We start from the raw sequence: 15,389 nt of genomic DNA on the forward strand, positions 1-15,389 counted from the left end.
CCATCACAGCAAGTGAGCAATACCGCGCTATAGGGTCACTAATGGTGGGTGCCCCCCTCAGTTCCCCCTTCATGCCGTGCCCCTTGGCACTGCGCTCACAATTCAAAGTTGGAAAAGGCCAGAACTGGTGAGATGTTTGGAGGTGGTTCTTTTCTCCGAACTCTGCAAGAGCAACTCAGCTAGTCCAAGTATATGGCTTTTCCACATAGCCTTGCAATTGTTTCCTCTTAAGATACTTATCTGTTTGACCTACTATGCTCTGGGCCTCCGCGATGCTCCACCCCTCAGGCAGAAATTACACGGATGCATAATTTACTACAGATATTTACAAACGAGCACTGGGCACCATGGCTTCTGACCAGGAGTGGGAAGGTAAGCCAAATTTGAAAAACTGTTAAAAATTGTAGCGCTTGCTGGGGGTTGGTTGCCAGGGCCGGGGGGAGGGACTTGGTGACAGCTCCATGGATTCGGGGTGTCCTCCTTGGAATCGGGTGGCCTGGCTCAGGCTGCCATTGCTGCAGTATTTGTTTTAAATACACTCATTTGGTTACAGGCCCCTGGCTACTCACTCTGCTGACTGTTCACTGTGCCCTGCAAATGTTCACAGAGACTCTGGTCATCTGGGAGCCCACCCAGACCACCCCTCTGGAACCCCACAGATCTCAGCTGTCCTATCAATGGGATGGGCATGGCGAAGCTCAATCAGTGGCACACCAGATGCTGCCACTCATTAGAAGCACTGCCCCAGTGCAGGGGAAGCAGAGGAATGGCAGAGCTCACCCCAAAGGACACATGCCCATGGCCTTTGGCATCCTCCCTCCCACACTGTCCCTCTCAGGGCAGAGGCATCACCAATGACATTAGCTAGCCCACGCCGCAGGACCGTCAGTTGTCTCCAAGCCCAGCCTGTCCACTGCACTCCTGCTCCCATTCATCCTGCCCCCAACAGGTTGTCGCAACCTGTGTGTCACACCCAGGAGCCACATCACTCTGTAGTTACGCTCTCAGCTGACTCTCATTTCCCTGCCTCACCCTCATCTGTAGGACATGCCCACATACAAGCCTCTAAGCATGGAGGCGATTGGTGGCACATGGTGATCTCTCCATCGCACAACCAGGTGGCACCCTGCTGGCGGGATAACACACGTCCCACCCAATGTGGACACCTCCTGTAGACTCGACTGGAGAAACTAGACAGGGGCCGTAGAGCCTATCGGTGACACGGGTTGCGGCAGCCGCTGGTAGACCTGTTGACAGGGACAGATGGCGCAGATAGAGGCTCCCCGGTGCCATTCACTGATGGGGACAGGGGTGCAGGAAGGCAGCATATCGGCGGGAATGGCTGAGGGCTGGTGGTGGGTCCCCCCCCCCCCCCCCCCCCCCCCAAATTAATTTCCGGAATATAGCCAGAAATGCTTGCTATTTACCTGGCCACAGCTGCTGTTGTGGACGCACGGAGGCTGGAAGCACAGGGCCTGCTTATGGAGGACCCTGCACAAGAGGAGCCTGCCCTAGGAAAGCAGGGGCTGGCAGCACATGGCGCAGTGGTTAGCATTGCTGCTTCATGGCGCCGAGGACTCAGGTTCGATCCTGGCCCCAGGTCACTGTCCATGTGGAGTTTGCACATTCTCCCACAACCCCCACAACCCAAAATATGCAGGATAGGTGGATTGGCCATGCAAAATTGCCCCTTAATTGGAAAAGTTTTTTAAAAAGAAAAGCCTGGATCCTGTATTCTGATTTCTCAACCTGCCCTGCTACATATATTGTGATATCATACCTCCTCATCTCTCTGTTCCTGTACCCTATCTAGAATTGTCTCCTTTATTTTATGCTGCTTCCCTTCGTTCCTCCTCCCAATCTGTATAACATCACTCTCCTCTGCATTACTTTAATCTGCCATGTGTACACCCATTTCACCAATCTGTCTATGTCCTCTTGAAATCGAATGCTAAATGTCCTCACAGTTCAGAATACTTCCATGTTTTTCTCATCCGCAGGTTTTGAAGTTGAAGTTGTACCCTGTACACACAAGTCTAGGGGCGGAGTTTTAGATGTCCTGGGCAGGTGCGCCTGACCCAGAAGCTAGTAAAATGGGGCGTGATGATGTTGGGTACACATCCCAACATCACGCACTTGCACAATATTTTGGTTGGTGGGCACAGATTGGCAGTGTGCCTGGCAACAATTAATGAGTCAGTTAAGGGGATATAGCCTGGAATATCATGCTGTCTGTGCAGTTTTTAATTTGTCTCATGGGCAGAAAGGGTCAGCGGGAAATCCATTCTCCAACTATTCTCCATCTCGGGCAGGAACGGGGCAGACTTCTCAATCTGAAGGCCCCTTCAAATTTGGGGGGTCCTCACCTCCAGGACCTGGGGGCTCTGCCTCCCCCAGCTTGCTTCCATGATTTATCCCCTCCTGACTGCCCCCCCATCTGCCCCCCGCCTCCCAGAGCTTCCCCAACCATGCTGTCCCTGGAACCTAGGAATGGTCCTGAGACCTAGTGCCAGGCAGTGATTGCAGTACCTCTTCTGGCCACTGCAGCACTGATCCTGGAGGGGTTGGAGACTGCCAGCCAATCAGACTCCACTACCAACCCTACCCCAACCCAACTACCCATCCCTCAATCCAAAACCCACCCCTTACCTGACTACCTAGTACCCAACCCAACTAACTATATCCACTACTCATTCACTTAGTCACTCATTCCCCCAATCATCTACACACTGAAAGATTTGAGACCTTTCAAAACTCACCTCAATATGGCAATTGATGTCGTTTAAAGCGGTTGTGTCCTCTGTTCTGCTCGTCTTTGTCCTTCTCCTCATAGATCAATGCTTCATTGTTCCATCTGGATCAGAATCCCAGCTGGAAGTCTGCAAATAGATAAGCAAGCAACTATCTCTGTAGTCAGCAGCGATACAATCAGCATTGCCAATGATTGGAAGATCTGGCCCAATAACTTTTAAGTATAGCCAGACTTTCTAATGCCTGCTTGTTATGGAGCACATGAATTTGTGGGGGTTTGATGTTTCTATTGTCGGGAATCTGAAACTCGAGGGCATATTTCAGAATAAGTGACTCCCATTTAATAATGAAAAAAGGAGGAATTAGCATTGCTAATCTTTGGAATTCTCTATCCCAGTGAACATTGGAGGCCGGATATTGAATATATCCAACATCCTGGGGGTTACCATTGATCTGAAACTGAATTGGACTAGCCATATTAATACTGCGGCTACCAAGGCAGGTCAAAGGCTAGGAATCCTACGGCGGATAACTCACCTCCTGAGCCCCAAAGCCTGTCCACCATCTACAAGGCAGAAGTCAGAAGTGTAATGGAATACTTACCACTTGTCTGAATGAGTGTAGCTCCAAAAATACTGAAGAAGCCTGAGACCATCCAGGACAAAGCAGCCTGCTTGATTGCTCCCCCTTCCACAAACATTCAAACACTCCCCCACCTACGGAAAGTGGCAGCCGTGTGTACCATCTAAAGGTTGCACTGCAGTAACTCACCAAGGTTCTTCAGGCAACACCTTCCAAACCCACGACCACTACCATCTAGAAGGACAAGAGCAGCAGATATCTAGGAACCCCACCACCTGGAGGTTCCCCTCCAAGTCACTCACCTCCCAGACTTGGAAATATATTGCCGTTCTTTCATTGTGCTACATTGTATACCTACACCTCTCCGACTGCAACGGTTCAAGAAGGCAACTCATCACCACCTTCTGAAAGGCAACTAGGGATGGGCAATAAATGCTGACCTAACCAGCAATGCCCACATCCCATAAGTGAATTTGAAAAAATATTCACGGCTTAGTTCAAAAGATTTTTAATCCATGAGGGAATTTGGGCATGTTGGCTAGAAAGTGAGATCAACCAAGATTTTATAGATTGGTGGAGTAGGTTCAGCAAGTGGAATGGTCTACTCCTTCCTTTTTGATGCTCTTATATTATTAATTTTTACCCCACCCAGTGTCTCAACTACCGTCTCTTTCACTATGAATTTGGCAGCATTTCCCAAATGTTTATTCCCCAAATCGGTGTGGGTTTTTAGCCGCTCCCAGGAGATCATAAGGTTTGGGTGGAGTGATATTATAATCGGCGATCAGGCGGAGACTCGACTCCGACGGCCAAATCGGGGCCACCGTTGATTTGACGCAGGTCAGCCATGATCTGCCCCCTTGGAAATGCCGTCATCATGTTGTCGCTATGCACCGCCGCAACGACGTTGGCACGACCTTAGCTGACCCTTCTGCGATGCTCTGCCTCCGATGAGCCGAGTTCTCGATGGTGCGGTACACGTGTGGTCTCAGCGGTCGTAAACCCAGCGTATTGGCTGCGGACTGTGTTCAGTGCCGTCACGCCCGGCCGGGATCTGTGCAGCTGGCCGGGGGTGGCTTCCACGAGGGCTGGGGGGACTGGTGGGGATGGGCTGTGGGGTCGTGGATGGCGGGTCGAGTCCGTGCACAGCTGGCTCCATGTTGTATGCTGTGACTGCTGCAGGTCGTCAGCCGTGCGCATGCGTGGTCAGGGACCTGGCCATTCTCCCGCCGTTTTCGGCGCGGGTGCCATTAGTTTCACCCGGTGCCGATGCTAGCTCCTCACTGGCCCTGGAATCTGTGAGGAGCCAGCGCTGATTTTTCCATTGCAAACCTCCTGTGGATTTTCCGTTCGAGTCCGCACTTAGCTGCTGAAACGGAGAATCCAGCCCATGATATCACAATTATATGGGACGAGAACAATCCCTCCTGCTTTTACATTTTGCTTATCTCTTCTAAAAGTTAAATATTCTAGAATCACTACAGTACAGAAGGAGGACATTCAGCCAATCGAGACTGCACCGACCCTCTAAAAGATAACCCTACTTAGGTCCACTTCCCTGCCCTATGCCCGTAACCCCATCTAACCTGTGGTTACACTAAGGGGCAATTTAACATGGCCAATCTACCTAAACTGCACATCTTTAGACTGTGGACGGAAACCGGAGCGCCTAGAGGAAATCCACGCAGACACGGGATAAACCTGAAAATTCCACATAGACAGTTACCCAAGGTCGGAATTGAACCCGGGTCCCTGCTGCTGTGAGGCAGCAGTGCTAACCACTATACCGTCATACCGCCCCGACTATCCCCTTCAATATCTTGAATATTAAATTTCAACCTCAGTCAACTGTGTCTCCCGAATAGCTATTACATCAAATCTGTTAATTTCTATGAATTCACCTACCTTTGATTTTTCTCTAGTTTTCTCTGATGTGACCGAAGTCACTAATGCCCTATTCCCTTTGATGCTCTGTTCTGTCCTGACCCACTCTGCTTATTTTTACCCAAAATACTGCTCTGCTCGAGAGCCTTCACGTGTCTGCTGTTTTTTAATTTAACATTTCCTGAATACTGTCACCCCACTGCCAATTTATTAGTTTAAAGTCCTGTCTACTTCCCTAATTATTTAATTTGCCAGGGCACTGATTCTAGTCCAGATTAATTGGAGCTCATCCCAGCAGAACAGCTTTTAGAATGTAGCTGAAATTTTTGTGGGTTTTGCCTGAAAATAAATTTAAAATCCCCTTATTATCTGTTAAAGTTGAAATGAGTCCTGTCTGCAAAATTCAGGATTGCGAGGATACTGTAGCTAGCTGTTGTTTGCATGTTGAAGCTGTGTATAATGCAGCTTGTGGCTCAGTGGTAGGATTGTTGCTTCTGAGCCACTCTGTTGATCTGAGTCCCAACATTGCACCAGTAACCACAATTCAAAAGTAATTTGTTGATTGTGAAGCACTTTTGATGTTCTGAGATCATGGTAGGGGGCATATAAGTGCAAGGATTCTTACCTTATTCTAATAGTTAAGATAAATGAAAACATTGCTGAACATGTTGAAATGTTCATGATTTCCTTTGTTTGTGTTATAACCTGACCCAAGGTCATGGGGTCTGCACCATCAGGTGCCCAGTAGCCTCACCTGAGTACGATCACGCCACTCAGATCCGCCCTTAACCTAGGGGACCTTGCAACATAAATACCCTGGCCCAAGTGTGGGCCGGGCACGGGGGACCCTTCAGGGAGTAGGAGGGTATTTGAATATATGAATAAATTGTGTGATTTTCTAAAACCGTCATCAAAAGTGAGTGGTCGCTCACCTGGGACTTTCCACTGTTATAGTACTTGCTCACAATTTCAAATAATTCATGAGATATTAACTTTCTTTGTAATAAATAGATCTTCCATACATGTGTGTGTGGACAAGATAAAATTACTGAATAGACTTAATCTAGTCTCACAACCATTCAGTACATAGAGTGACTTGTAACTATTGGAAGATGTGTTCTTCCTCCAGGTGCAGAAGAAAACAAAAATGTCATCCGTACTGCTATTCCAGCTACTTACTCAGATTAAGAATAACATTGCGAGTAGTATGAAATGTTACAGTACGTGTTGGAGACAATTTGGCAGATGTCTCCCTCCTTGAGCTGTATAAGTGCACCAGTCGTTAGTTATGATGTACAACCAAGGTAAATGGGCCATTTACACAGGGAACAGAAATTTAGTCTCCCTTGGGGCAGTTTTGCAGTTGGGTGGGGATGTCAAATTGTGTGTAATGCTCTAAGGCCACTTATGCACCTCTTAGCACCCACCTTGAAGTTGTCCTCTGAGCGGAGACCAGCGTTAAGTAAGAGGCCCAGCAGCTTTCACTGCTTGGACTCGTGATGGATCAAGGTTGGATATGCCCTCAAGCTCATAGGAAGATCCCCCCTCAGCCAGCTCCTCCAGGGTTTCCCATCTCTATCTGACCTGAGTCCAAGACTTGCTATCCTCACCCTGTCAAAACTTAGATGTCCTCCCACTTACCTCCCCAAGCAGCTTGAGCGATGATCACTGTTGGAGACTGGCTGCAGTTCCAGAGGTGACCACCTATTGGTGCTGCTGGGTCCAGGCTGCAGCCAGCCATTTGCCTGTCGCACTGAGCATTAACACTGTGTCCTCTGCCAACACAAGATGGCTGCAAATATAGTCGCTGATACACGTTTGTGTATGCGCATTGGTCTGCGCATGCACAGATAATAAACGATGCTGTGTCTTAGTGTATGTCTACCTATTTAACCACGCCTTGCAACCTTAATTTCAGAGCCGATTCTGGCCTGTGGTCCTGAAAAAAACTTTTTTTTTTTGCTGAGCGTATTTGATGTTGCCGCCTTTAGTTTGAGGTAGGAAGAGATCTGGATAATTTATGCTCGCCTGTGACCTATTTAGAGTTGATTTAATCACTTACAGACAATTGAAAGCACCCCTGCTCGAGAAAGGTGTCATGTGAGAGTACCTTTAAGAAATGAGTGTTTATTACTGCAGTGATGTCAGAGAGTGGGTGGAGCTGGGCTGTCTGTCAACCTTTCATTTTCGTTTTAGGCTATTTGCTGCCAGGTGTGTATTAGTTTCGTTTTCAGAGCTGGATAGCTGCAGTCACAGCCAGAAGGTGTATGAGTCTCTCTCTGTAACTTAAAGACTGTAAATCGATTTAAAACTAATAACAGTCGTGACTTTAACCTGATGTGCTTCTTGTAAAAGGTGTTTTACGTCGCATGAATGTTAAAAGAAAAGCTTAAAGGATTACTTAGTGTTGTATTCTTTGGGGGTTGTATTTGAATTAATGGTTGCTAAGATGTTCACTGTATGTTTTAAAAAGGTTAACTTGAGTTCATAGAATAAACATTGCTTTGCTTTAAAAAATACTTTTGCATTTCTGCTGTACCACACCTGTAGAGTGGGCTGTGTGTTCCCCATACCACAATCTAGTAAAAGTTGTGGGTCAGGTGAACTCCATGATACACTTTGGGGTTCTCTAAACCCTGGCCCATAACAAAGGTTATAGGCAAAAGTTGTTGAACTCAATGTTGAGCCCCAAGGACTGTAATGTGACTAATTGAACAATAAGGTGCTGCTCCTGCAGTTTGTGTTGGGTTTCACAGGAACATTGCAGCAGGCCAAGAACTGGCATGTGGGCATGAGAGCAAGATGCTGAGTTGAAATGGGGTCATGCTTGCATGCTGAGTGAAGGTGTTCTGCAAAGCGGTCACCCAGTGTGCATTTAGTCAGCCAATGTAGAGGATGCCGCATTGGGAGTAGGAAATACAGGAGACCAAATTGAAGGAGGCGCAAGTGAAATGTTTTAGATTAGATTTAGATTTGTTGTCACGTGTCGAGAGGTACAGTGAAATGTGTTGTTCTGCGTACAGTCCAGGCAGATCGTTCCATTGATGAAAAACATAGGACGTACGATAAATACACAATGTAAATACATGGACATGGACATCGGGTGAGATGGAGTATAGTACTACAACAGTAGAGAAGATGCAGAGAGAGATCAGTTCAGTCCATAAGAGGGCCATTCGGGAGTCTGGTAACAGCGGGCAAGGAGCTGTTTTTGAGTCTGTTAGTGCGTGTTCTCAGGCTTTTGTGTCTTCTGCTTGATGGAAGAAGTTGGAAGAGAGAATAACCCGGGGGGAGGAGTCTTTGATTATGCTGCCCACTTTCCCAAGGCAATGGGAGGTTTAGACAGAGTTAATGGACGGGAGGTGCGTTTGCATGATGGACTGGGCTGTGTTCATGATTTTCTGTAGTTTCTTACGGTCTTTGGCCAAGCAGTTGTTACACCAGACTGTGATGCAGCTGGATAGGATGCTTTCTATAGTGCATCTGTTAAAAATTGGTAAGAGTCAATGCGGGCATGCCAAATTTCCATAGTTTCCTGTGGAAGGATAGGCACTGTTCTGCTTTCTTGGTCATAGTGTTGATATGGGTGGACCAGAACAGATTGTTGGTGATGTGTACACCTAAGAATTTGAAGCAGTCAACCACCTCGGTACCATTGATGCATACACTTGGCTTCCTAAAGCTTCTTAGTTTTGCTGACATTGAGGGAGAGATTGTTGTCATTGTATCATGCAACTAGGTTCTCTACCTCCCTTCTGTACTCTGACTCATCGCTTTTTGAGATCCGACCCACTATGGTTGTGACATCAGCCAACTTGTAGGTGGAGTTGGAGCCGAATTTTGCAACACAGACTTGAGTGTATGGGGATTATAGTAGGAGGCTAAGTACCAGCCTTGCGGGACCCCGGTTTTAAGGACTGTCGTGGAGGAGGTGTCATTGTTTATCCATACTGATTGTGCCTATGTGTCAGGAAGTCAAGGACCCAGTTGCTGATGGAGGAGCTGAGTCCGAGTCCTAGATTTTGGAGTTTAGATATGAGCTTGGCTGGGATTGTGGGTTTGAAGCTGGAGATGTAGTCAATGAATAGGAGTCTGAATAGTCCTTGTTGTTGAGCTGCTCCAGGGCTGACTGTAGGGCCAGCTGTTATATTACTCTTTGGTAATATATTGTTACTCTTTGCTTCGTAATCCAGAATGATTTGATGGTGTGATTCTGAAGAAACCACCAATCTTTAACTTAAAGCAAAACTGATTAGGGGCTGATTTAGCACAGTGGGCTAAACAGCTGGCTTGTAATGAAGAACAAGGCTAGCAGCGCAGGTTCAATTCCCGTACCGGCCTCCCCGAACAGGTGCCGGAATGTGGCGACTAGGGGCTTTTCACAGTAACTTCATTGAAGCCTACTTGTGACAGTAAGCAATTATTATTATTATTTATTGATAACGATTGATTAAAATTGAGTTTGCAAAGTCCACAGAACTATAACTAGTAATCAAGTAAGCTATATTAAAGTAATAAATAATTTAACCTACACGTGCTGCTCCTATCTAATATTAACTATGCTGTGATCTATCTCTCTTACACTCTATTGTCTAGAAACCCCTAGTTAGAAGCACCGAAGAGCCTCTGAGTTCTCATATTTATAGTGGGAACTAGTGGTGCCCTCTAGTGGTTGTGTCACTGAGATGTAATAATTAGCCCTTTACTTGTCTACATATATACATATTATTACAATAGCGTCTGCTGTGGACCAGTTGTGGCAGTGTGTGAATTGCAGTGGGTCAAGGCATTCTGGGAGTATGGAGTTGATGTGCCTCATGACCAACCTCTCAAAGCACTTCATGATGATAGATGTCAAGGCTACCGGAGGGTAGTCTTTGAGGCACGTTGCCTGGTTCTTATTTGGCACCGATATGTTAGTGGTCTTCTTGAAGCAGGTGGAAACTTTGAAACGGAGTGGGGAGAGTTGAAGATGTCTGTGAACACACCCACCAGTTGGTCCGTGCAGGATCTGACAACCAGGGACTCTGTCAGGACCTGTCGCTTTCCATGGGTTCACTTTCAAGAAGACTGATCTGACTTCTGAGGCTGTGACGGTAGGTATGGGTGTGTCCGAGGCTGTTGGGGAAGTTGGCAATGGTTTGTTGGCTTCCTGCTCGAAACGAGCAGAGAATGCATTGAGTTAATCGGGGGGTGCTCTGTTGCTCGACTGTTTCACTTGAACGGATGTTTGGAGCCTTGAACAATGAGAAGGGAGGAGGTAAAGTGGAAGATGTTGCACCATCTGCAATTGCAAGGGAGGTGCTGTGGGAAGGGATAAATAATTAGGAGTGATGAAGGAGTGGGCCATGGTTTCACGGAGGGAGTGGTTGCTGTGGAATTCTGGCAGGGGATTGGGAGGGTGCGGGGAAGGTGTGTTTCATGGGGGCAACATGTTGGAGTTGGTGGGTATGTGGCTGCAAATATCCATTTGTTCTTTTATTTTTTCTGCAAACATATTTCAAATATGTACAAGTTGGTTCAATTTATCATCAAGTGTTTCAAGTGTGCATCAAAATACACAATGCACTTGTGCCATTTTTTGAAGCATTAATACTTAAAATAATAAAATTATTTAAACCTTTTGGAGCATTGGGACCTGTTCTTGGGCAGGGGGTCTCTTTACAAGGATGGGTTGCACATCAGCAGGACTAATATTCTCAGTAGAAGATTTGGTAGTATGTTGAATTTAAACTAGGCTGTCAAGGGAATGGCAACCTGAGGGGATTCAGCTATGAGAAAAACAAAGCTGGTAAAGGGAAGTAGAAACTTGGTAAATGAAAGTCAAAGGCAGCAGAAACAAATGCCAACGTCAAATAGAATCAAAATACAAAATAATGTTAAAAAGGTACAATTAAAGGCACTCTATCTGAGTGCATGCAACATTCGCAATAAAATAGGTGAATTGATGGCATAAATAGAAATAAACGGGTATAATCTGTACTTCTTGTGTGTGTATTAATCGAGAATGATTAGGGAAGGGAAATGCTGTTCATGAATATTCAACCACTGACTCGAGTGTTGCAAATGTATAATTGTTCATTGCTTTAATTTTATTTTGTCAGTATATTTCACCCTTGGACTTTCTGCTAGGATATTTACAAGAGTCTGCTTTCAGTTTTGTATTAGTACATTATTAGTCAGTCAGAAAATCTCTTGCGTCTCCAGGTAATACTCAGATGATACGTCTAAATGTGATAATCATTTAACCTACAGAATTGTCAGGTAACTGTCACAAAGTGCAATTTCCACCTTGGATCCAGACAAAGAAGACATAAAACTTCTCATTAGCCTAGATTCTCCATATGTTGTTTTGTTATGCTCTTGACTTAGCATAAGCTGCTTCCTTGATGTGCACTCTGACAAAGGAAGGTTCAGACCTGGAGATAGCTTTAACACGTTTATTAAACTGTTAACAATTCTCCTACTTGGATTCGACTCTCCTGTTAACCCTGCTATAGCTACTCAGACTGATGAACCAGTCTGCTATAATCCACGTGGTGGGTGTGATGTGTTTCAAATTAACCCTGTGTACTCACTGAGAGTCTCCACTGGAAAGAGGAAGATCATGTGTGCTGTGTACTTTTATATGGGTTGGTGTAATGCCCTCCTGTGGTAGTGTCACCTCTGTGTGTGTGTGTGTCGTGAATGCCCATTGGTTGTGTCCTATCTTACTGGCCTATTGGTTGAATGTCTGTGTGTCATGTCTCTGGTGCTCCCTCTAGTGTCTATCTAGTCTTGTGTATTTACATTAACCCCTTGTGTATTTACAGTGATGCATATCACCACATATGTGACTTAAGTTCTGTTTGAGATGTTTTACAATGTTAAATGTGCTACATAAATGCCAGTTGTTGTTCTCATTTAGGTAAACATTGTCCAATATTAAATACCTTGAAATATCGAGAAATTAATTTGAAAAACTGGGTGTTTATGTCAGAAATTGTACTTTTGTTTGTACTTTAAAATGTTTTTTTCACAGGATGCATACACACCAGCTAGGTCAGCATTTATTGCTCATTCTAATTGACCTTGAGAAGGTGGTGATGAGTCACTGCCTTGAAGCGCTAAAGTCCAAGTGATGTAGGTACACCCACAGTGCTATTAGGGAGGTAGTTCCAGGATTATGACCCAGTGACGATAAAGAAATGGTGATATAGCTCTCAGTCTGGATTGAAGGGGAGCTTGCAGGTGATGTTCCTATGCATCTGCTGCTCTTGTCCTTCTAGATAAATGTTTTTCAAACTTTTTTTCTGGGGACCCATTTTACCAACCGGCCAATCTTCGGGACCCACGCTGCTGACCTTTGGGACCCACGCCTGCCAAACTTCACAACCCACGCTAGTCGACTTTCATGACCATGCCGGCCGACCTCCATGACCCACGCGGCCGACATTCGCGACCCACCATTTTCTCTTACCTTCAAGGTAAGAGGCGAGCCTGCTTGGTCCTCATGATCTCACTCCAATCAGGTTCACGGGAGGAGAGTGTGGATTTTGTACCTCAGTTCGTAAACTCTAAGTAGCTCCCCTGTTGACTGATCATTACAGTAACTCTTCAAGCGGATGATGTTCACCGTCATTGGGATTGACTGATCACTGTTTCAATTCAGTGCTTCAATGTAGTCTAAAAGGTCAGCAGAAAACTTATAGCCATGTTTCATACACAGAGGGTGATGATGTGATGATTCCCCATGGCTTTCATTAACGTTCAGTTGTGTCCACGATTAAACCATGAGAGATCATTACAGTAATGTTTAGGGATGCAAAACAGATTGAGGTCATAGCCTTGTTCATCACCACCCAGTCAGCCGCCGCCATGCTGCGATCGCACTTTGACCCCAGGTTCAGGTCCCAAAACTCCCGGGCTGCCTGCGCACCGATGAGCGGACACGCGCGCGCAGTGGGCCCGCATTTTTTTAGCCGGTCGCGGCCGTCATTTTCAAAGCCGCTCGCAGCCAGCATTGTTAAAAGCTGGATGCTGCGGTAGTTGCCAGTGATTTCCCACCATCGGGAACGCCGCGATGGCTGGCTCCATGACCCTCCCAATATCCGCCCGCGACCCACCCGTGGGTTGCGACCCCCACTTTGAAAATGGCTGTTCCAGATGGTCGAGGTGACAGGCTTGGAAGGTGCTGTTGAAAGAACCTTGGTGAGGTGCTGCAGTGCATCTTGGAGATTGTACACACTGCCTCTGTGTGTGGGCGATGGAGGGAGTGAATGTTTCAGGTGGTGAATGGGGTGTCAATCATATGGGTTGTTTTGTTGCTTTGATTGCGTTGGGGTTGTTTTGTTGCTTTGATTGTGTTGGGCTTCTTGAGTGCTGTAAAGAGTGCAAGTAGAGAGTATTTTATTGCACTGCAGATTACAGACAGGTTTTGGGGGTCAGGAGGTGAGTTATTCACTGCTAAATTTCCAGCCTTTGATTTGTTCTTCTTGCCACGGTTTTTATGTGACTGGTCCAGTTCAATTTTTGGTCAATTATAACCCCCAGGGTGTTGATCGTGGTGGATTCAACAATGGTAATACCAAGGGGGGATGTTTGGATTCTCTCTTGTTGGAGATGATCATTGACTGGCAGTTGTATGGCACGGATGAAACTAGACACCTACTAACCCAAGCCTGAATGTTGTCCAGGCCTTCCTGTATATGGACATTTAAAAAGAAAATAATTCGCAACATATGGGTATGGGTGGCTAGACCAGCATTTGTTGCCCATCCCTAATTTCCTTTGAACTGAGTGACATACTGGACCATTTCAGAGGGTCTGGAGCTGGATCTGGACTCGCATGTCGGCCAAATCAGATAAGAATAGCAGATTTCCTTCCCTAAAGGACATTAATGAACCAGATGTTTTTTTATGGCAATCAACTTTTAATTCCAGATTTTTATTCCAGATCCAAGTTTCACTATCTTCTGTGGTGGGGCTCGAACCCAGATCCCCACAGCTTTAATCTGGATCTCTGGATTACTGGTCCAGTGATAATACCACTACACCACTGTCTCATCATGGACTGCTTTAATATCTGAGGAGTCACAAATGGTGCTGAACATTGCGCAATAGTCTGCAATTATTCAATTTCTGACCCTTTGATGGGGGAAGCAGCTGAAGAAGATTGTGTCTCAGACACTACCCTGAGGAACACCTGTGGTGAAGTCCTGGGACTGTGATTGGCTGCCAACAATCACAACCATCTTCCATTGTGCTATGTAAGACTCCAACCAATGGTGAATTTTCAGCCAATTCCCATTGACTCCAATTTTGCTTGAGCTCCTTGATGCCACACTCGATCAAAGGCTGGCCTAGTATCAAGTGTGGTCACTCTCACCTCACTTTGGATTTCAGAGGGATGATACTCTCATTACATTTTGTAGACAAATTACTTTGACTGGTTCTTCTACTGGACACCCATGGATAACAGTCAGACTGCTATGTTGTTATAGCAGTTCCCTAGTTGAGGGTTGCTGTTTTTTTTTGTTGAAGAATTATGTTCATAGAATTACCCGAGCCAATGAAGGGACTTTTGGTGAGAAAAGTGCAGCTTGCCCAATTTTCAATCCATCAATTATCAGGACAAGCTATCCCCAATGGCATTATTTTACGAGAAGTATTGTGCTGTGCGCCTTTAAGATCACAAAATGCTGTTATCAGAGCCTCTGCTCAATCAAGATTCAATTCTCCTGAAAGCCTTTTAGTTTTGTCCGAGCTTTGGCCAAAGTTTGATTGTCTTTTAATATTTTAGTTTTTTTCACAGCTGGGAGGCCTTGAATGTGATTATCTTTTTGGTTGAACTTTGCATTGTGGTGAACAATTAATTAAGATGAATGTCTGCAAGAAACACATATCCTGAGTTAATTTGTTTTCTTTTGTAGAGAAGAGAACAGATAAATCTGCAGTCTCTGGTGCTATTCGACTGCAAATCAGTGTTGAAATCAAAGGTGAAGAGAAAGTCGCTCCCTATCATATCCAGTATACATGTCTGCATGAAGTAAGTTCAGGATATATGAAGTATGGGTGATTGAGTAAGTTCAGGACATATGAAGTATGGGTGATTGAGTGATGAATTGTTGACAAATGCTAATTTTACAAAGTGATTAATCATGTGTGTCCTTATGAATGCATAGCAGTGAGAA

General features: G+C 45.6%; 1 protein-coding gene across 20 annotated transcripts in view; it reads left to right on the forward strand.

Moving 5' to 3' along the window:
- Positions 1-15,389, forward strand: part of LOC119962769 (protein unc-13 homolog B-like) — a 746,238-nt gene that overhangs the window by 567,427 nt on the left and 163,422 nt on the right. For all 20 annotated transcript variants that reach the window (XR_005459949.1, XM_038790824.1, XM_038790825.1 and 17 more), the window contains one exon: positions 15,129-15,244. Coding sequence is in view for 19 of the 20 variants with exons in the window: in XM_038790824.1 (XP_038646752.1) it covers positions 15,129-15,244 (116 nt within the window). In the remaining variant the exon portion in view is untranslated. The remainder of the gene's footprint in view (positions 1-15,128; positions 15,245-15,389) is intronic.

The sequence above is a fragment of the Scyliorhinus canicula genome, chromosome 3 (assembly GCF_902713615.1).
Source record: "Scyliorhinus canicula chromosome 3, sScyCan1.1, whole genome shotgun sequence".
Taxonomy (NCBI): Eukaryota; Metazoa; Chordata; class Chondrichthyes; order Carcharhiniformes; family Scyliorhinidae; genus Scyliorhinus; species Scyliorhinus canicula.